Source organism: Vanessa tameamea, chromosome 7, assembly GCF_037043105.1.
Source record: "Vanessa tameamea isolate UH-Manoa-2023 chromosome 7, ilVanTame1 primary haplotype, whole genome shotgun sequence".
Lineage (NCBI taxonomy): Eukaryota > Metazoa > Arthropoda > Insecta > Lepidoptera > Nymphalidae > Vanessa > Vanessa tameamea.
The window spans coordinates 2,185,047-2,208,171 of NC_087315.1; the positions used below are offsets into that span (position 1 = coordinate 2,185,047).

At 32.8% G+C, this 23,125-nt stretch overlaps 2 protein-coding genes across 4 annotated transcripts in view; one reads left to right on the plus strand and one right to left on the minus strand.

The window, feature by feature from the left end:
* Positions 1-296: 296 nt before the first annotated feature.
* On the plus strand, positions 297-1,652 carry LOC113400748 (uncharacterized). Its single transcript, XM_026640395.2, has one exon. It carries the CDS (start codon positions 393-395, stop codon positions 1,101-1,103), a length of 711 nt encoding a protein of 236 aa, XP_026496180.1. The 5' UTR covers positions 297-392; the 3' UTR covers positions 1,104-1,652.
* The window catches only part of LOC113400731 (protein GDAP2 homolog), an 88,394-nt gene continuing 66,557 nt past the window's right edge, over positions 1,289-23,125 (minus strand). For all 3 annotated transcript variants that reach the window (XM_026640375.2, XM_026640377.2, XM_026640374.2), the window contains exons 8-12: positions 6,426-6,579; positions 5,313-5,452; positions 4,927-4,981; positions 3,832-3,975; positions 1,289-3,239 (exon numbers count right to left, since the gene is read on the minus strand). In XM_026640375.2, the coding sequence (XP_026496160.1) occupies positions 3,195-3,239; positions 3,832-3,975; positions 4,927-4,981; positions 5,313-5,452; positions 6,426-6,579 (538 nt within the window). In that variant the 3' untranslated portion in view covers positions 1,289-3,194. The remainder of the gene's footprint in view (positions 3,240-3,831; positions 3,976-4,926; positions 4,982-5,312; positions 5,453-6,425; positions 6,580-23,125) is intronic.

Consider the following 23,125-nt stretch of genomic DNA (forward strand, 5'->3'; position numbering starts at 1 on the left):
TTTAATTTTAATGTTATTATTACATAATTTAAGAAAAAAAATTATTTGATATAAAATTAAAGACTTATCTTTTATCGACTTAGGAAATAATAATAGATCCTTATTAGTAAAAAGTAAAAAAGCCTTTTTGTAAAAAGTGTTTCGTTTTCGGTTTTTTTGTGTAAAAATTGTATAATTTTTGTATCAGTAAAAAATATGTGTATTATTACACATTGAAATCTATAAGCTATAATTGTTAGTGGTGCACATGTATATCTGCATTCTTTAATCAGTTTGTAGTTATCTGTGTAAGGTGTTTCAATTTGACAGATGACACAAGATAATATGTTTTTGATGTGGTTGATAAATTTATAAGATTGAATAGAATATTGCTTAACTAAAACGGTAAAACCATGTTTTCATTGAATAATCACTTAGAATTGAGACGAGTGACTATATCCAGCTTAGTAACGTGCATTTATTTACCTAGTATTGTCACTGTCATTTCGTATAAAGGATTATTATACTCAGTGGGAAATGCCTCTTCGCTCTACGTTTTAGTGCTTATATTCATCGCGGAATTAATAAAATCATTTTACCTGAACTCTAATAATGATCTTCAAGTCAAGAAAAAAGCGAGCAAAAGTCGAGTCGGTGATATTGTGAAATCAATTGTTTTTCTACTGGGAGTAAAGTTTTGCTTTTTTATTGGAATCATATTATTCGGAGCACCGGTGTTAGAATACAATGAGGAAACATTAATCTTATCGAGTTTATTAACTCTACTGACATTATTTCCCCTGATTGCCCATACTGGGGTGGAACTAGCAGTACAATTATTGTTTGGTGTGAAAACCTTCCCCCGGGACACTATCATAGCCATGTTAGTGAACAACGCATTGTTGACAGTATGCGGGGCGTGGCTCGGCGCAGTCGTTATTCCCTTGGACTGGAACACGCCCTGGCAACAGTGGCCAATACCATGTTATCTTGGAGCAATCGGTGGCTATCTGCTATCTAATGTTCTCACTGTAACTAAAGTTACACTGATGTCAGCGGCCAATAAGCATCCATTCCTTGGCATATTTGTGAATATGATGAACAAACTCCATATTTCTAAGTAATTTTATCTGTAGAAATATTGCATTTTTTTTAATTAAAATTATTTAAAGTATTTATAGAATAATAAATTATTGTTAAAAAAATACCAACAGTTTTTAATTTTTTAATGCAAACTGACAAGTCCTTGATTTAAGTTGGATGTATTTTCAGTTTAACTATAATTAGAATGGCAAATAAAACTCATATGTAGTAAATTAATAACTTTATTTGTGTTTGTTAAATATGTACATAGCCTAATCTTTTTATAAAATATGAAACTTAACTGATTTTATCATCACATTGTTTAAATAACTCCTAAATTAGCATTATAATACAAAGTTTATGCCAACTCTCATTCACATTCAATTTGACAACAATATACTCTGCTAACAAAGAATAACAACGGTTGACACACCTAAGGCTTTGCGGTAAGTATTTACTCATTTAATCAAAGACTGAAAACATTTGAATTTGTAATATAAATCTTATTACATACAGTGAATGCATTTGCATTTCACTTACACTAAAATTATAACTACAATAATTGTTTATGGAAATGTGGCACATTCAGAGTGTTTGAAAAGTTATAAAAATATTTTTTGATTTTATAATAAAAAACCTTTTTGTTAACATCAACATAATTATTTATTATAAAAATATTTTTGTAACTACCGTCTTTATTTTTATATCAATTTCTGTTCCTCGATGTGACATTGAATTAGTAACTACATATTGCAGTGCTATAACTTGGTGCATACTAGTAATCACCCTGCAATTTATCTCACTATTGAATACAAATACGAGCGCCTTGCAATAATGGCAGTGGTATTGCATTGAGAAAAACTTTAATAAAACTTGGTAGAGAATTTTAGCTAAATCTTTATAATACTATATTGCACAAGTTGAAGATCTATAAAATATGTGGTAGTCGCCTTAAGATCACCAAAGTTTATAGCAATAGCTCAATTTTGAAAGAATGTTACTTAGAAAATGACTCGGCATTGTACCATATTATGACCGATCTAGAATCATGCAATGTGCAACCATTAAACAACATATGTACAGAACTACTATCAACAACTAGTATTTATTAATCTAAAAAATAAAACTCTAAACTCGTAACGAAACTCCAGCACCTTAATATAAATGTGGAAATTTTGTTCCTTATTAAATTATAATGTTGTAGTTGCTTTTCCATTTCCTGGAAGTGTTATTTACTGCTTATACCTAAAAGGAAATATAATTTCAATACACACTTAAAATATGGCGTCTAATACAGTTACCCTGTTCTGGTAATTACGAAAAATGATGTATTTTGGAATCAAACTTTTATCGACGAGAAAAATTGATCTTATAGAATTAAAATGTACTTTAAACTATGTTTTCTTAGTGCTCAGCAACATTTATTATCTGTGCCATTTTTATACGACGTTATGGTTTCAAGAACACATCAATAACTAGATTGGAAAAAGAGCATCGAAATATCCACACATTTAGTTATCACTTACAAAATATAAAAATGCACTGCTAATACTAATTACCAGTTAAAATTTCAACAATCTTACAGATTTGCTGAATTTTCTATACAACCTGCAACTATTTATTGACAAATAAAAACAATATGATCGAACATTTTAATTAAAAATTATTGGATCAGTAAAATCAATAATTTTATTTTAGATAAAGTTTTGATATGTTGATTTTTTTGTCATTTTCTTCCAGAGTTGTATAGAAAACGCAAACGTCTATAAACTAACCTTCTAACCTAACACTGGCCTGTCACTCGCCGCCATTTTTGAAACAGATTCAAATCTTTGGGTCCAAATCGCCGAATAGAGAAAAAGCAATAAAGAAGTTTTTTTTTCAATCGAGTCTAGGCCGTCACAGAATTCAATTCACTCACATAAAATTGGCGTACTCGTTTATTTCCTTTATTCAATTCCTAACAAGGCTTAACAATATTTAAAGCTTGCCATACACGCACAATTATTGTAATGGCCAGCAACAAAAACTACAGTAGCCCTCAAATCGGTCGAATACACAGCGTCATAGAGTTTTATTAATACAAATAAATATATAGAATAGGGAAATACGGCGGCGCGGGGTCGAGCCGTCTACGTGTTGTTGGTGTCGGGCTGGAAGTAGTGCAGGCCGTTTATCTGTAAACGATTTCATTGAAATTAGAAACAGTTTGAGCTATAATTTGACGTTCAGTTGTGTCGATTTGAAATGTGTGTTCATTTTTTATAAATAAAATCCACCAAATTAAAGTCGGTTTGACTTGACTATACTGAGAGTATATTTTGTAGAAAATAAGTTTATCAGTTGGATACCAAAAAAAGTATTATTGATGAAAAAATAGTGCTTGTAGTTATGAACGCGCGTTAGATATTTTACTCCTTCGCCCTATTTCAAAATAGTTTTTGATTGCATATAATTAATTACAATCAAATAATAAAATTGTTAGTGTTAAAATTTCATCATTTAGTTTTCATGTCATCTGTGCACGCGCATCATAAATAATAACTCTCTTATTTTTTTCATTACAAGCCATAAGAATTTTAAATTCTGTAATAAAATTGTAACAATCAATCAATCAATTAACAATCAATCCTCTGCTAAATGTTGCCTGGAAGAGATCGATGCTTCATCGATGATGCCGTCTGTTGCAACAAATGCAACTTTTGTGTAATCCAAATATTAAATTTAGTTTTAAGTATTGGTGTGCACTAAAGAATAAATAATACGTACCGTCATGTCGTACTCCGTGACGAAGGCGGGCACCTCGAGCTGGTCCCGCGCCATCACGGAGTACAGATACTCGACGCCCGGCAGGTTGTGCACCTTCGCCTTGATGGCGGGCGCCATGAACGTCGTGAACCACCACGTCATCATCTGCCGTACAGAGGAATGGTTACTAATATAAAATTACACAAGATAAATTGTATTTTCAATGTCTTTTAGGTGTTGTTTAATAGCGCTGAAAATTTCACGATTAAAATATTAACATCGCGACGAATTATCAGTCATGATGTTGATACTGTCACTTTATGTCATTGTAAAATTGTCAACGACTACGAAAATGTAGTAATTTACCTTTTCGAACAACTTTTCGAACAAACTAACTTTTACAAATTGAAAATGTTTTTTTAAATAAGCATTCAAATACGAATAGCGGATGTTGAGTTTTATTTATCTTTCCGTCATTATAGATTTGACATTCGAAAGAAGAAGGCAGTATTATTTAACAAATCACCCTTTAACAGGTTCTAATATAATATATTCTACCGCCAAGCAACAAGACTAATAGTGTTATGTTCCGGTTTGAAGTGTGAGTCAGACAGTGTAACTACAGGCAGAACTGACCCAGTTTCCAAGTTTGGTGATGAATTGGTCATGTAAGAAATGGTTTAAAATTCATACGGCGGCAATGTCTATGGGCAGGGGTGACCACTTACCATCAGATGGCCCATTTGCACTTTTGCCTATCAATATCAAAAAAAAAAGATTATTAATTTATTGTCGTACATTTGATTTGAGCAACTATCCAAAACCCAATACGCCAATAAAAAATAATTAAAAACATAATCGAGAGAAATTACAGAAAAATTAATTTGTAACATTATCCTTATTGTCTTAATTTAGAAAATGAGCTGTGACCTAGTACAGTACTAGTTAGCTCAATTATCACTCTCGGGAACTTTCCATTCACTCAATGACTCAATGAACAAGCATCGTATTAATATTATATTTTATAAGGAATGTCCGAGTGATATTTATAAATAATTTAAGCGATACAATTACCAACTCAGTACTCTGTAATTACTTGTTTTATAAATAACTTACTTTGGTCCAAAACGTAGGATGTACTATGTAGAACGCTTTCAAATTCTTCTTATATCTGTAACGTAAAGTATTACAAGTTAGAAAAAAAAGCGGATAAAAATGAACTGATGATGTGTTAACCTTTGGCGTCAAAATCTTTTTTACTAAAAGTAGCAAAAATGAAAAGAAGCTGCAAAAGATTTTTATTCTTAACAGATTTCTTCTAGTATTCTTGTCAATGCGTCATAGTTATATTTACTAATATTATAAATGCAAAAGTAACTCTGTCCGTCTGTCTGTTGATCTTTCACGCCTTAACAATGAACAGAATTTTATGAAATTTGTTATGAATCAATGTTGCACTTGACCTAGAGGGTCAACACAACTAGAATAAAATATATGTTTACTTGTAAGGCAGCACGGTGTAGACCTCCTTGAGCCAGGAGAACGGCGGGTGGTTGTTGGAGGAGGCGAGAGTGTGGAAATACGCGATAACGTAGTCACCGCGAACGATCGGGTCCAACAACTTTATTAAGTACAGGAGCGCCTGGAAACAGTTAATACGATTCATTAGTTAAAGGTACAGACATAAAATTAATTATTGTTCAAGCAAGGCACAGATTATAGATGTATTAATTTAGTGCGGTTCTGGTGGCGAACGATATAACTATCGCTTCTTCAACCGTTGGTGTAATAGTCGATATAGGATCGTCGTATTACGCGTAAGCGAGTCCGTGATGCGCCTTCAAGGGACGGAGTTACGGAAGCACGTAGAGCGTTTTTTTCAGCGAGAGAGAAGAAAAGTGCCGTCATAGGAGATATTTGCACTATATCCTTCAAATTTAAGAGCTTTAACTACTATGTTGGAGGAGTAAAATCACTTGCAAGGCCTTTCCAAGGGGACAGACGGCCAATAGACGCGTTAAGTTAAATCCGTACATTAGGAAATTTGTAATATCGAATGTCAATAAAGCTCATCGTCATTATTATCGTTATCCAATCATAATCCTCCCCTGGACGTAGGTCACTCCGATTGGTCATAAAGCTATGGTAAATCCCAGGCATTCACCGTGAAGCACTGCCTTTACGAGTTTCATGTTTCTAGGGGATGTCACTAAATAGTTATTATTATGGCCATAAAGGCTTGACTAGGCTTTAAAAATATAGAGTAAGCCTCACAACTGGTTAAGTTTATTATATTCATAAAATAAGGCTCTTATGTAACGGTTTACGCTTAACATTGTTATAGGCTGCCTCCGTTTACTTCCTAAGTAAGTTACCGAGTTAGTGTAACTTAGGGCGCAATGCTTACCTTTGTACGTTAGGACAATTTATTTTATTATATCTTCTACAATTATTATAATTTATTAAGTATGGATAATTAGCATAATATATAAATTTGACAGAAATGGTCACCTTGGCATACCATATGATCTATAATAACCCTAGCTCACTCACTTGAAGCAAAAGAAAATATTCATAGGATCAGTTAAAGTATTTAGTATTACATATATAATGACCTTATCTAAATCGATGTCGGATATCGGGAACCATTTTCCGATGAACACAACCACGGGCCGGCCGAGACGGTCCACGCCGCTCTGGTACAAGCAGCCGATGCCAGACACCTCGCTTAGGTCCTCGCTTCGAGCGCGTCGCAATAGCCGTTCATATCTGTAAACAAATGAATCAATTAATAAAAGGATTTCCACTTTAACGTGCACTACAAAACTTTGTTACACTGCCTTTTTAAAACAGACGTCAAACTTGCACAATAAATAAATTAATGTACTGAGCACACCCGGTTATTCACTGATATTATCATTACGGTTCTGACCATAGCCGACACAAAATCTGCTGAGTCAAGATTTATTTTAGAGAAATACTCTTTATTGTGTTCCAGTAATTGTGAGTGAGTCAGTGTAATTAAACATGGAGAGTATAACTCGTTAGATCACTTGGTAGCCAGACAGCGCCAGTGACGGATGGTGTCCACAAATCACTTACTCTTAGGTCTAGTCAGAACTCTTTAAATAAATTGAAACTGAGCATTGGCATAATCCAATTCACAATCGACCGTAGAAAGACGGCTAGAAAAATATCAGAGACGAGTAATACTGAGTGAAATAGCAAGGTTACATTTTCGGAGATAATTCGAGCATAATTCATTCACGCATTACAGAACCTAAAAATATGTATATGGTTCTAAAGAGTTACGAACTCACGTTCCAAAAAAAAAAATTGGAATCACGAATAAAAACTTCGAACTTGATTTTACTTTACATAAATATTTCATGTAATTTTATTTAATTATAGTATTAACTTAAAACTGATCACATTTAATACCAGTAGAATAAATATTGCGATATTTGCGTGCCGAATCTCTACAAGCCATTACACATTTTAATGACTATTTGTTCGGCGTCATGTTTTATGACTATAATCACGAGCAAACACTAGTTACCGGATGAGAAAATGTTCATTGTCACGCTATTTTGGACCCTGGCATTGAAATGATAAGGAATATATTCAAGTGAATACTAAATCTAGTGTAACTTGTAACGTTGATGACTGGAATGTTCTTTATAACCTTGGAATTTGGATGCTGGATATGAACATTCAATGGAATTTATTTATATTACAAAAACAAGAAAAGTTCAATTCAATTACTTATTAAACATATCTAAAGACCATCAACTTCCCAGTTTTTCTACTGACAAATTCCAATTATTACTCGTATAGCTGGTAGTGAGTCAGAACACAAGTGTATGTATTTGAAAAGGCAATGCATCGAATACTGAATTTCCTACCTGTTAACACAATATAGATCTGAAGATGCAATACTCATCCATAAAGAGAACGGGCCACGTCCCAAAAACATTTAATTATATGACTTTATACCGTAAGTAAATAAAACACCAATTCAGTTGCTATTCCAATTCAAACCGACATTTCAACGGTATTCAGAGCAAGTAATCCACAGAACAGGGGCAGGGTGACTTTTAGGTCAAGGGTGCGATTGCGAACCAATAAAACGAGACTGTGTCGGATTGCTACCCATAAATAATACCCCCATGACGTCAAAATTTATCACCTAATTTATAACCGCACCGACTTCACAATAAAAAATATACAAAAACGGGTCACTGAAGTTTTATTATGGCATAACGATACTTTGAAGTTTTAAATATATTTTTATCTTCAGCACACATGTTTACAAATGTAGCAGTTGGAAGACACAGAAATTTAATTACTTTATAATCTAGGACATGACGACAGACACAAACAAAAAATGTTGATAAGATGTTTCGAACGCTAGTTTCACCACATTACAAAAAATATTTATCATTCGTCTTCTTTACCATATCAATGGTCTAGTGGCTTTTAATGCTGCGAAATCAGGACGGTTTATTTTCCAGGTCCATAAAAAGTTTTTAGTCCTGTCCCGTAGAAAAGTTTTGTTAGTCCTGTGAAATCGCGTGAACAATACATACTAGTTACACAAAAAATTATGGCATAAATACACGCCGCTATTTCACAAGCAAACGATAACTTAGGAATGAAAATTCGAGTTACTGAATCCAATGACGATATTCACAAATCTCCTGAAAGTTAATTTGTTTGAATTTTTTTTTTTTATCTGCGCTGTGAAGATATAATTTGCGGAACTTTTGCTTGCAATTTCCCAGATGTGTTCCATATGTTTTCCTAAAGATAGAAGTTTCAAATGTTCCGAGGGTATTAGGCTGCGCTTCCAGAAATCTCATACATCAGAAGGTGACATATAAGTTATCGTGACACGGATATCTGTAACTCTATTGAAGTGTAATTTATATATTTATATATTTTTTTCTGAGATACCACAAAAACCATCCAGATATATCTGGTATACTAATTTTATGTGCAGTAAACGTGATATCTCGTCTGATTGAAGTATTCACGTCAGTAATAATATATAACAAGTGCGTTTGAAGCATTCGCTTCAGCACCACCGATGAAATATATTTCCGACGATTTATTTTTGGCGGTCCCGAAATAAATAAGCGCGTAAGGTCACAATTTGTGACGTCACACTTCGTAATATGTATAGTGTTTCGATCAGTCACTGCATTACGTATGAAAAAATACGAACAATTAATATATTTACATAAAATGGATTGAGATTTTTCAAATGTTAAATAGCATTGGGTACTCAAAATTATGAGGCTCAAATGGATGTTGGATATAAGTAAGGAAAGTATTTACTGTACTTTTTATTAGCAATGCTTTTGTTTTATATATATTTAGGGTAAAGCTTTTGTTGTATTAATAAGTTAAGGCCCAAGGGATCACGATGAGGCAACGTCGTCTTTTATATCGCTAGTCGCCCTTGTGCTGTTGAGACATAGGACTAGGTTTAATTTATCCATGTTGAAGAGAAATAAATATTCAAATCAAATAAACAACGATTGACATTTAAAGTGTTCAGGTTTCGATTAGTATATTTTCTATCACGAAGAAACTTCTGTTACAAATTAAAAGATGTATAGTCCCATAGGCCGACACAACTAGCTGCCGACGTTGTTTTAAAATATTAAATATTATACGTAGCAAAATAAGGAATACAATAATGCAAGATTATGTAAACGTTTATTTAAAAGTCCACAAACAAGAGGCAAATTTAAAGCATTGTAACAATCACCTCTCATTTAATTATGTTTTAACATAACATTTAAAATGGAAAGCACGCAATCTTGTACAACGTGTGTATGAACGTAATTACTACGCGTAATTTTTAAAGTGAACATATATTAAAACGATGCTTAGTCGGTACGGCCAGGCCCGCTGGCTGTTCGCCAGGCGACGTCATAACTCCATTTGCTACGTATGAACGCTAGTTAGGTAGATTCCTTATATTGTGTTCATAGCAAGAGATTAACTTTTGCTCTTTGATCTTATTTCGGACAAATATGCGGAATGAATCATTAATTACGTAAACCTCACTAATCAAATATTCTACTATCAAACAGCAGTACTTGTGTTCTGTGATAACATTGTCTTCATATTGTTATTATTGTGTTAAATAAATCCACAGTTAAAAGTTTTAATCTACCGTTAATTGTGATTTTATAAGCCTCTTAAAAGCCTTTTAAGGATATCATAATTATGAATACGATTACAAAGTGTTAATGCGTTAAAACGATGTATCGTTTACAAAGCTCTTCAGAGCATGTCTATCTAATGGTATACAAATCAGATCGTGTTGTTTTGTATTGATTAGTATTTTATTTTAGTTATTTGAATTATTTTGTTTGTGAATTATTATTATAAATAGCGAACGATCGATTTAAGGATTTGATAGGAGTTATATGAATTATGTCTCACTATATTATATAAATAAATAAAAATATAAACGACTTTAGATTTAATTTTATTACAGAAAACATTCTATAGTTTTTTATATCAATTTATGTGAGTGGCCTTCTAATATTTTTCCTTGATCGATATTTAAAAAAAAAAACAATATTTAAATGAGAACAATTATAAATAAATACGAATTAAATAATATATTTTTTTTAAAAAGTGCTCAGAGGTTGTTTTTTAATCCAAAAATGGAAGCATTGTTAGGTTTCAGACGCTAAATTCGTATTTACAGTTGGTTTCATGTTTGATTTTGAACGAACACATCGGGAGGAGTAAGGTTTACCCTTTTACCGCTATATCGAATATATCTTAATACACCCGTAATGCATAGAGCTACATCTCCCATAAATTAGTAATTATGATGTTATGGGCTCCCGTTATAGCCGCATATGACGTCACGTACATATGTTTTGTGTGAGCCGAGATAGCCCAGTGGTTAGAACGCGTGCATCTTAACCGATGATATCGTGTTCAAACCCAGGCAAGCACCACTGAATTTTCATGTGCTTAATTTGTGTTTATAGTTCATCTCGTGGTCGGCGGTGAAGGAAAACATCGTGTGGAAACCTGCATGTGTCTAATTTCCACCAAACCGCATTGGAGCAGTGTGGTGGAATATGCTGCAAACCTTCTCCTCAAAGGGAGAGGTCGCCTTGGCCCAGCAGTGGGAAATTTACAGGTTGCTAATGTAATGCGAATGTAACATATGTTTTTCCTCTGTAGACTGAGTATATTATTCTGAATACCATGTAGGTGTATGCAGATGTTTCGTAAACGGACGCGGATATCTCGGACATCGGAAATGAGACGATAAATATATCCACCTGTTGTTATGTGGTCACTTACATTATTCATAATGCGATGCGATGCGCTGCCAAATACGAGCCAAGGGCCTTTTGATATTGGCGTGTTTACAGGGTGATCGGTGTGGCTTCAAATATTTTTGTTACGATAGCTCAACGTATATATTGTACAGTTTTTCGAATGGTTTACTAAATAAACTATATCGACATAATTTTCAGTTAGCGTTGAAATTCTGTAGGAGTTTGTTCCGTATTATGTCGTACATTTTGAAATATTGACAACTGACCGACGGTGATACTTGTGTCGTGATTATTCTGATATTTCACGATCGTGTTCTGCGATGAGTTTCGAGCTTTCACACAATAATATCTCTACAGGTGGAAAAAGTCGCGACAATAATATATATTTTAAATCATCATTTAATTTTAAATATATTGTTTTAACATGTGCTTTATGAGCAACAGTTGAATCGTTCTAATGTAGACGCTTATTAAAACAGACCACAAATGTTTCAGAAACCGATAACAATTATTTATTTCTATTACGTACCTATTTAAAACAATACTGAATCGAGAGTTTAAATATGTACCTATTTCTTGAACAATAAACATTGCAAACATAAATACATAATTTGTTGCAAAATAAATATAAACAGTAGTATTGTTGTTCCAGTTTGAATAGTAAGTGAGCCAATGTAACTACAGATACCAAAGTTGGTGGTACGTTGGGGATATTGGTGAAGAATTGTTGATATTTCTTATGGTGCCAATGTGAACGGGCGGTGTGTAGTGTCCACTTACCATCAGGTGGCGCATTTGCCAGGCTGCCTTTTTTAAATAATATATATATAAACATATGTATTTTCCAAGGAAAAACTATTAACATTGACGACCTCCGCGGTCGAGTAGTGTGTACACCGGTTTTCATGGGTACGCCACTCCGAGGTCCCGGGTTCGATTTCCGGCCGAGTCGATGTAGAAAAGGTTCATTAGTTTTCTAAGTTGTCTTGGGTCTGGATGTTTGTGGTACCGTCGTTACTTCTGATTTTCCATTACACAAGTGCTTTAGCTACTTACATTGTGATCAGAGTAATGTATGTGATGTTGTCCAATATTAATATTATACACCAAGAACAAAGACCAGAGAGACTTAGAGCTTGAAGCGTAGCTTTTGCATTGATCGATACGTACGTCGTAATTTCATACGACGCATGCAGTTTTCCTTACGATGTTCTTCTTCGAATACTATGGGTATATATTTTACTGTAGTATTATTATTTTGACATAATTTATGATAATGTTAAATAAATAATGCTAAGTAAATTCTAAATGACAAGCACTTAGATTAATATTGAATATCGTTAAAGTTTTTATGGTTATACAAATTGTTTATAACAACAGAAATGTACTCGTAAATATAAGCGCTCAAATCTAGTCCTTAAACTGTAAGCATTAGGAATTATATTGGTATATTATATTTCGCTCGTGGCAATTGCTATTTATACAACATGAGTCTAGACATTTGCTTTAATACAAAAAAAAAGAAGGTTATTGTCAACGTGCTCGATATGTGGAATATGTCATGTTTAATCTGTGCTATTTAAAATTAGCTATATTAAGAGACTGATAATAGTCATGTTTAAAACTTAATATAGGTATTATAGTTATGTTATGTACGCCTGGTACATTTCAAATCGTATAACAAACATCAGCATGCTTTTTAAACATCGAATAAAATAGATCTGTTCACTCACGAAGGCGCCTCCGCGTTAAATTAACGAGGTACATTAACAAATATTTAAATAATTTCTTTTTTGCAATCTTTATTTTACATACATTGGTCTTCTCACGCACACAAAGATATCTTGAAAACTCGAAAGACACGCATACTGATGTAAGTATAGTAACGATAATTTAACTTGGACGCACGAGCCTTCGTGAGTTACAAGATTAATACACCCTTACGAATTGTACGTGTTGTATAGCAATTGTATTTTACAGTTCTGTATAGTTACTTACAGATTGTCTTGACACTTAGCTCTCTTCTAACTGATGGCAGAAGGAGCAAAATCGATGAGCCACGACGGCCATTATCAAGGAAATCTAGCAATTTGAGCTAAATTCTATAGTGCACACGTGCAAACTAAAAAATCTCAATTCTCTTAACCTCATAATTCGTTGAGGTGGAAAATGCGCCACGACCAGAGAGAGTTCAGGCGTAGAACCGACGGCTATCCGACAAGTGTGAACACTGCCAATTTAGACGTCGCTGCAGAAAATTTCCCGACGGAAAACCAACTTTTAATTGGCTCTGGGATTTGGAATCCAGGACCTCGAGGCTTCCGACCTTATTAGCTAGCCACTTGACCAATGAGGCAATCTACTATACAGCATACATTAATTAGTAAGACTGATAATTAGTTAGTAAATTATTGTTTTTTTTGTGAATGCAAAAAAGCGTAATAATAAATTAATTATATTTAATACCTATTGAGTATGAGGATATAAAATAAATGTTGACATTTAGCGATAATTGTATATTTCAGTCACGGTACATTTTTTATTGTTCACTTAAAATGACAAGATGCAATTTGTTTCTTTGTTAAATGTTGGGAATTTAAACGTGCAACGGAATGCAAATGCAAATGCGTTTTAGAGAATTTCTTTGTATTTAAAATAGTTTTAAATAAAATTAAACGATATTGAAACCCTATTCTGTATATTGAAACACTTGTGGCCAATTTATTAGCGCTAGAAATTGGAAAATGTATTTTTAGCAGAATTGCTGATTACTCGGAACAACCACATACTGGGAACAGGCTGGTTAGGTTTCCATTCAGATAATCTGAATAGCGATTCGAAAGGGTGCGCTCACGTACGCTTTACCACCATTACACGCGGTCTTAACTTGTACAATAGTTATTAAAAATTTTGTATTGTTTATTTACGTCCTTAATGTCAATAAACAAAATCATATAGTATTATAACTTCAAAAGTATATCGTAAATAATTAAATATGAGTATCGAAAATTCTATTGAAAAAAAAACACCTCACTAAATTAACGTCGTGCATTACCAAATATAATTTTATATTAATGTAAATTTTGCTGTATTAATTCTTACGTTAGTCTCACGCACACTAAGACATCTTGTGACTAAGAGCGTCGCTCATAACACACGCCACAATAAGCATGGAGGGGCGCGCCTTCGTGTTTGTACAGATCAATAGGTCGATCTGACATTTGTCAAGTTACTTTATCGAGGAGAAATCGTCACTCGACATCGAAAACATTCGTGTAATGTCGGATATGACTAGGCATAAAAAATCGAGGAGCCAATATATATGTATACACATCTCGGTGATTGTAAAAGTTCTTATCAATTCCTATATGACTCATTGTTATTAATAATATATAGTATATGTCATTATTATATGCCGCTACATTAACACAAACATTATCTTACACACACTCCCATATATTTGCGGTCGGCATAGTGTTATACTCTCCCATTCATTTATATCCACAGTTAATAGGTCATCCAATTTTTTCAGACACATTCACATTCAGCTCTTTACATTTCACATAACATATTAAGTTTCCTATTCAGTTTTTCTTGAACGACGACTCGATTCACGGTATATGTTTTCATTGTCACCAGACATCGAACTCTGCATTACCATTACATTGAAGTAACCTTCCAACCACGACGTTATTGGCACCCTCCGATTCCGTCTGGATCGTAAAAATATGACGCTACGTATGATTGGTACAACCGATCATAAAAGTGCGTCTAAATATGACAACATTGAATCAATACCGTCACAGCTTGACCTAAATAGCACATGGGAATAGCTACCCGACTCCACGCCGTGGGCAGTGATCATTAGCAGCGGTGATGTCATTCTTTTCTCTTAACTTATTAACGACGATATATATTTTCACAATTCCTATATACGCCATGTGCGTTGAATATATAAAGTAACACAAAGCAAGCGCTTTTGTATTGTAATTAACGAATCAATCATGTGAATTAAAAGTGGAAGATTAAAAATCGTCACCCCAATATCTGTCTAAAACATGTGGGGTTTTTTTTTTGCTATAGGTAAGCTTGGTAATTTGGTTATGGTAAGTGGTTACCACCGCCCATAGACATGACGCTGTAAGAAATAATAACCATTCCTTTCATTACACCAATGCGCCTTGGGAGCCAAGATGTTAGTCCCTTGTGCCTGTAGTTACACTGACTCACTCAACCTCCAAACCGGGACACAACAATATTAAGTTTTGCTGTTTGGCGGTGGAATATCTGATAACAAAGTGTGTTTGTGTGAGTCAGAGTGCTTGAACAAAGCCCTTGGCTTTAGTATCGTATAAAAGAGTTACATCGAGATATTATATATATATTTTAACCCCTCCCATTTATATAGCAGAGAGTAAAAAAGCATTAGCGTTCTGAGCCAGGATTGAAGTTGCGACTTTCACATCGCTACGAAGGTCGTTGAACAATTCAGACTATATTTTTACAGAGGTATACACAGATGCGTACACAACCCGATGACTTTTCATGCTAAATTAGATATAATAATGTTGTCTATTTTTATGAATATTCTTTTTTATAATATTATACTAATTACTTGTCCCGACTTCCCACCGGTTGAATAAAGGTCTCCATATACCCCAAAAAATATTAATTTTATATTGTTAGGCGATAAACCTTTGCGCAGGGAGAACAGTTCGCCAAAGTTTCATCACATTCGGATGAATGGTGTAGGAACGCATAGATGACTAACGTACGAAGAAACATTATTTTTTTACATATAATTGCAAGTAAAATTGGTGTTTCCGATGTATTATTAAAAACCTTCTTGGAAACTCGTTGCATCTTACTATATAAGTTTCATGTATATTGGTTTAGTAGGTGTTTTTAGTCAGAGAACACAAAGAAACGGTAATCCTTTTTTATTAATAACTATTAAAAATAGAAAGTGACAATTTATTTTTACAAGTTATAAGTAATATTTAGTATACGGCATTAAATTCGTTTATAAATTTAATTACTAATTTACACGACACGGAAACGGTATAAATAGTATTTATTACCAATTACTTGAGCAAACATTGCATGTGTCAACTGGATTGAAACTATCCACGGTACTTTTGATACAAACATACAGACGTATGTTTGTATTTGCGAATCACGCAGAGTGAGTCACTTTGGATCCATCAAAGAGAATAAATAATCGCTCTTTGTATATTTTCAACTAACAAGTGCATCCGAGGAAAATGAACGTTCTGTCTATCTGGGGAAAACTCTTTGATCAAAAGTCAGTACGGGGTCAATATGTTAAAATTTTCGTATTCAAAGACGACAACAAAAAACAAAATGAAGGCAATAAACGATTACCACTGCGAAAGATGCATTTTATGAATTTGTAAAATTTTATCATGTTTACTTACTATTAGTTGGATTTTACGCGACTTTCTTGGCTAGAAATCTTTATGCACTTGTATCGTAAAGGAGATTTTATATGTTTTTATTCGATAATTTTAGGAGTTGACAGAAATTAACGTACTTTTAGTTAAATGTTGCAAAAGTTTCGTACGTTTTATTCAATCTATTGATCGTTCATTGAAAATTATATAAGACTATATCACTCTACCCCACTTTAAAGAGTTTTAGGAGGTGAACTATAAATATGAAAAATCTGGTAAATGGCATATACAATGAGATGTACTGGGGTATATAGTATATTGTATCGAAAAACAGCGACAAACTAAATGAAACGAATACTTGCTTAGACTTGAAAAGAGTCTTGTCATAAAACTAACCGGGTTTATGTGACAATTCTCATTTTACATTATATAAATGACCTGGATCTTACAGTTACTTATCTTTCCATTCCCAAAGTTTTATCACATAAATTCGGAGTGGTCGTTAATTTTATAGTAACCCTTAATACTTAAATGTTGCTCGACTGTTTATCATTCGAGCCATTTAATTTGTCGAGATATTAAATGCCCCATTGGATCATTTGTATGGCTGTATCAATGTGCCCCGGAAATCCGTAAAATTATTTCCGCGTGCAATGTTTTAATCTGTAAATTTTTGACCTCTGAATGTATCGTATTGGTTAAAATATATCACATACATAGTTTATTACGCGGGTAAAACGAAAATGTATATATTTTGATTAAAGATTTTATTTAAATTCTCTCAACTATTTAAGCAACGTCAAGGTTTTTCAACACAGCGTGAAGTCGTTGACCTATTTTTAGTTTTAAGTAATTTAATATAAAAGAATGCAATATAGATCTAGTAAACTGCATTACATTATAAATCATAACATATTATACGGAAGATGCAATTTCCTTTGTATTCTATTTTATATTTATAGAATCCATATTATATAAATTGACTCGCCTTTGTAAAATTTGTCACACAAATTAATTAAAATTAATGACATAATTAAATTTTAATCAAGAAGTTTGTATTTGAAAATATAAAAAAAAAATCTCTTAATATTTATAGTCTTCGTTAATCGCCTTTTACCCACAGTATTGTACACATATATTAAAAATAATATTTCAACCTACAATATTTTAATTTTCTGAGCGTCGAAATCGCTATCGCAACTTCCATAGACACAGTTCAGACGGACATTACATTAAAATTAATCTTCATATAAAAATGTATGTACTCAATTTTTCGATCATTGTACTCACTTTTCCTCAGGAGTTTCCTCTGCAGGCGGTTGAGGCGCGTGCGTTGTCAAGTCGGGCAGTTCAACTGCCATAGTGTCCATTGCCATATTGCACTAATTTAATTCACTGAGTCCGAACAGATTTACACATGGATTTCTTAGAGATTTAAGTAAACAATGTACCTAATAAATTCAAATTTATAATCAACGGAAAGCTATTATACAGTAAATACATATACTTATATTAATGTTAATACTATGTCGACGTAGATCGAACCGAACGATCGGTGTTTTAGTGCGCAGTGAAAATAATGATCTAGTTAGACGATTATAGACTTTGTATGTATGTAATATGAACGTACGCACACTGCACGATCTGTTCACGGTGCCATAGCGGTCACACATGCATGAGTAATCACGGCTTAGGGCTGTGAGCTCCAAGTTATAAATATAAATAGATAGTTAAGTAGGACACCGTCGAAAAAAGTAGCTGCGTAGTTAAGGGTATGTTTGATCGAGCCACCTCGCCTCAACCCGTGAGACTCGTAAGAATATACTTGTAAGAAAATTTCTGTGAAGTACCTCGTCCTACAAAATTCTTTGTCCGTGTGAAAATATATGAACGGTAATGTATTTTTATATTATTAGCTAAATTGTTATGGAGATAATTGAACAATTACAGTAGCGAAGAGTTAAACTACTACGTATGTTAAATAATATTTAAATAACTAGAACTCAGATGATGCATCCCTCATTCATTTAAACTAAGTCGCTCTGACGCAACCTTGCTGGCACATGGGCAGAGGATGTATTGTATTGCATCTTTACGTTGTTCCGTGAAAGAGTCTTGTTATGTCAACAAGGAGAATGATTCAGACCGGATCTTACTGGACGATACCGGATATAAACGGAATTGAAATTTCACCAGAAATCATCACTGCTCTATACGTATTACAACAAGCTAAGATCGATACAACTGTTATAATTTATAAAAATAGAATAGAAGTTATTATGTATTTATATATCTCTCGTTTTTAATTTAAATTAAATATTCACACCTTTTTTCTGCAGACTTATGAATACTTATAAATTAATATAGTATTAAGTTAATGTCACTAATTCGTTTTAAAGATTTAACCTCTGAATAACAAATAAATGGATTAATTTGCGTTTACATAACAAAATCTATATCTGTTTTTATGTATACAAAATTGATTAAATATTTACGATAAGTGCTTTTGAATATTTTAGTATTTGATTACCTCGTATATACGACCGTATATAACGACCACCGGATCTCGTCGGTACAGAGAGGTCGGAGCACGTAAGACTACTACGGATTCTGTTTAAAAAGATTATAAACTATTTTACCGGACGTATTATGGATAGAATAAAATTATATCTATAAACACACATATGATATGTTCCCGCGTGTCTATTAACTACGTATTTCATTCGATTATTAAATAATTTGAACTATTCTATAACAGATACAGTATATTGGAATGAATAGTATATCATATTTAGATAAAGATTTAGTTTGTATCGCTGAAAGCGCTAATCTCACGATCGACCGTTCCAATATGAATGTGATAAGTTAAAGGGTCTATAACTTATTCTACGCGCGAAGGATCGGTGCAGTGACCATAAACAACTAAAGGATCGAAACTCAAAACGTAACGCAAAAGAAACAGCGAGGTTCACATGATGTTCTTGTACAACCGCAACAGAAAATATTTTACGTATTAAATGTGTCTTTCGGATTTATTTCTATATAATCATCAATTGTAACTAAAATATCTGCTTTTAGTAAATTCACGAGTTAAACTAATAAGGTATCGAGAAATAAATTGAAATTATTTTAGGTTATAATTTCAATTTAATTTTGATTGATATTTTTGCATTAAAATTGAGGAAACATGGTACGATTATTCAGCATTATAGTTGCTAAATTAGCATTTATTTGTAACGACTTTTCTTATCTAGACTATTTGGATTATAAGCTAAATGAAACATTACTTGAAACTATCAACGCTACAAAATTAAATTCATGATTTAGTGCTGTGTTTATTGGTTTTATTGTGTAACAGGTAAAAGTCAAGAGATAATTTTAATTCAACAAGATGTGTCAGTTCCTTGATTTATATTCCGAAGCTTGGCAAGGCAGGTTGGTGGGGATATATGGAACTATATTACATCCGACACATACATACTTCCTTACAATGTCATATGTTATGTACTCCACTAGTTTCGGCTATGGCAGACATTCTCAAGCTAGACTAGACATTGGTAAATATATATGTATTGTAAGAGACAATTGTCAGCGTAAAAATGGTCAGGTGCACTGTTGCATTTAATTTATTTCATAAGATGGGGTGGCAATTTGTGACAAGAGAGTTCAGAGAGACGAATAGATCCCTTTACTTTCTGAGGCACTCGAATACTGATAGTAATTGTTAATTGCCAAACTACAGGCTAGTACTGACCAATCCAGAAACTCAAGTCAAAATTTATAATTTGACCACACCAACGAAGCAATAATTAGGAGAAATTTTGAACTGTCAACGAATAAAATCACCGAATAATTTAATTCAAATTGAAGTCTCAATGCAACATGGCCGGTTTTGTTATTTGAGCATACGATAGCAATAATATTTAATTGGTCCGCATCGAGACATTGCATCCAATATTTCAGTAACGATATAATTGATCTCAATGAAGCATATCATGTAATGTAGGTCAAATTTTAATATACGAGCATGTTTAATTTTATTACTAAATTGCTTTACACAATTTGTTTCTGGGTTACGGTTTTATAAGATTTTTTTAATTCACCTTTCAGTACATGTGGCTCAAATCTTGTCAAATTTAAACTAGATTCACGCAAAAAGTGAAACATTTTTGATAATAGTGAAAAAGCAAGCGATTAAAAATGAAAGGACAAAGTCGCAGGTTCAGCTGGTCAAGCTATAAAATTAACTGTAAGAACAAACGAAGAATAAGACCTCAGAACAGAAAAATATCAGTTAATGATACGCGACATGTTTACTAATTTTATAAATGCAAAAGTAATTCCGTATGTTTGTTACGCTTTCACAACAACACCACTTGATCGATTTTGATGAAACTTTGTACAAAGCAAGCTCGTACCGCAAGGCGGACATAGACTACAGACATAGAATTGTTAATAAGTTTGTGAAACATTTCGTTACAAACTGAATTACAACAGCAGTTTCATGCAGGCGACTATAATAGTTAGGTATCTAATTTAAAGAATATACGCATCAAAATGGTATCGATATAATTATTATTAAAGGACAACACTGCAGGTATGTGACCGTTAAAAATTAAGGTACATATTTGTGAATTTACTTCTTCCTTGATCTTCTATAAAGGTAAAGGACAATATACAAACAAACATGTAATGTTTTGTTTATGTTCAATTGTCAGTATGTATTGGTCATATATTGCAATTTAATTTTTAACCTATTTCACAGAACTGATTAAGTTAAAATTTTGCACATACTTTCGTACCTTGATAACGAAATCTAGTAAGTATACAAAAATGTATTCGCATTTTGAATATGGATTGAATAATATTGCTTATATGTATTGTATGTATGTATTTATTGGTGTACAATAAAGAGTATTTTGATTTTTGATTTTTATGTAACCTCAGCGCTGGGTACCGTTGAAGCAAAATTAAACCAATAGTAATATCTATGATACGTGATAGTAGGCGATTTTCTGGATTGAAGATTAAGTAAGCCAGTGTAACTACATCTTAGTTGCAAAGATTGGCGCATCGGTGATGCTAGGGCCAGTTTCTGACAGCGGCAATGTCTATGTGGCCACTTACCATGGAGGCAGACCTGTCAACGTATTTAAAAAAATAATAAAGACATAAACTGATTTATTATGAATGTGTGTGTGAATGAAATGCGCGTATGTAATGCGTGTAAGGCTACCGGCATTGAACCGAATAGCGTACAACTATCATTTGCCACGGTATACGTTTATATATGTCAAGTTGACCCGATAGCAATCTTTATTTATTATTATTATAAAATTCGGTCTAACTTACACTGTTTCAAGCGGAATTCTCGATAAATAACTTTTCGAGACTTCGAACTTTAGTCATGGAACGGATGCGTCGAAATCACGTCGCCGATATTCCTTGTTAAATAGTGTAATTGAAACCGGTTTACATAATTCATAAAAATACTAATATTTTGTACATTTACGAATCGTTTAGAAGTAAAACAGATAACAATCTATCAAAAGGTAAACTAATATTATACAAGACAAATTCAACGATATCGATCGAATCGAAATCGCAGATCGACTTTATTCATATTTTGTTATAAAATAAGCTTGCTGAGAAAACAATAACATGTTATAAGTTATAACCTTTAAGTATCAAAAATCGTTTATCTATTGAAACAAACTGCGTCTGAGTAATATTACAATCGCAGCAAGGACTTTTTTGTAAAAGTACGTGTATTTGGTCATAACGTGCTTAATAAATGTTTGCAAAGTATAGAAACCGGTTCAAACTAGATTGAAGCAATTACATGCTGATAAATCTAGAATATACCAGACGATTTTAAGGTAATTTTATAATTAGAATTGTCATTTTATGTTCCGAAAATTTTTAAAAGCGAAAATGTTGTCAACCTAAAAGCCGATTCGTGTTTATTTATTTATACACTGTATCAGCTTTTTGGCGGATAATTCCCTGTAAGGATTATTTCGTAGAATTGTTACATATTTTGTAATTACAATACAGTTCAAATTATGAATTTTGAAATTTCATAAATTAACTTATTTATTTAAAATAAGATCATTACAAAATCTTACGTATAAAAGTTATGCAGCTCATCTTAATCATTCAATATAAATTAATAGACGTTCCACGGTTTTAGGTTTGAAAGGAGATATTATTCCTCCCGATTTTCAGAATCGGAAGGAAATAATCCAAGTATTATATTATTGACAAAAATATACAAAGAAATAATAACATCGAAGAACAATACGTTCTATATTGAAGAAAAATAATAAAGTTCATTGATTATTTAGCTGATCAAATAACATGCAATAATTGCGTTTTATCGAAATTTCGTTGTTCGTCAATGTCCAGTTAGTAGAAACGATTCGTTTTACTTAACAACCAGACTACAAATAATGATTAGTAGGGTATTTTTTTACGAATAAATGTCAATTATGTACTTGTAACTATCCTTAAGCTAAATATACTTTCAATGTTAAAACTGGACTTATTTGCTGTTAATGGAGCACTGTTAGTATCAAT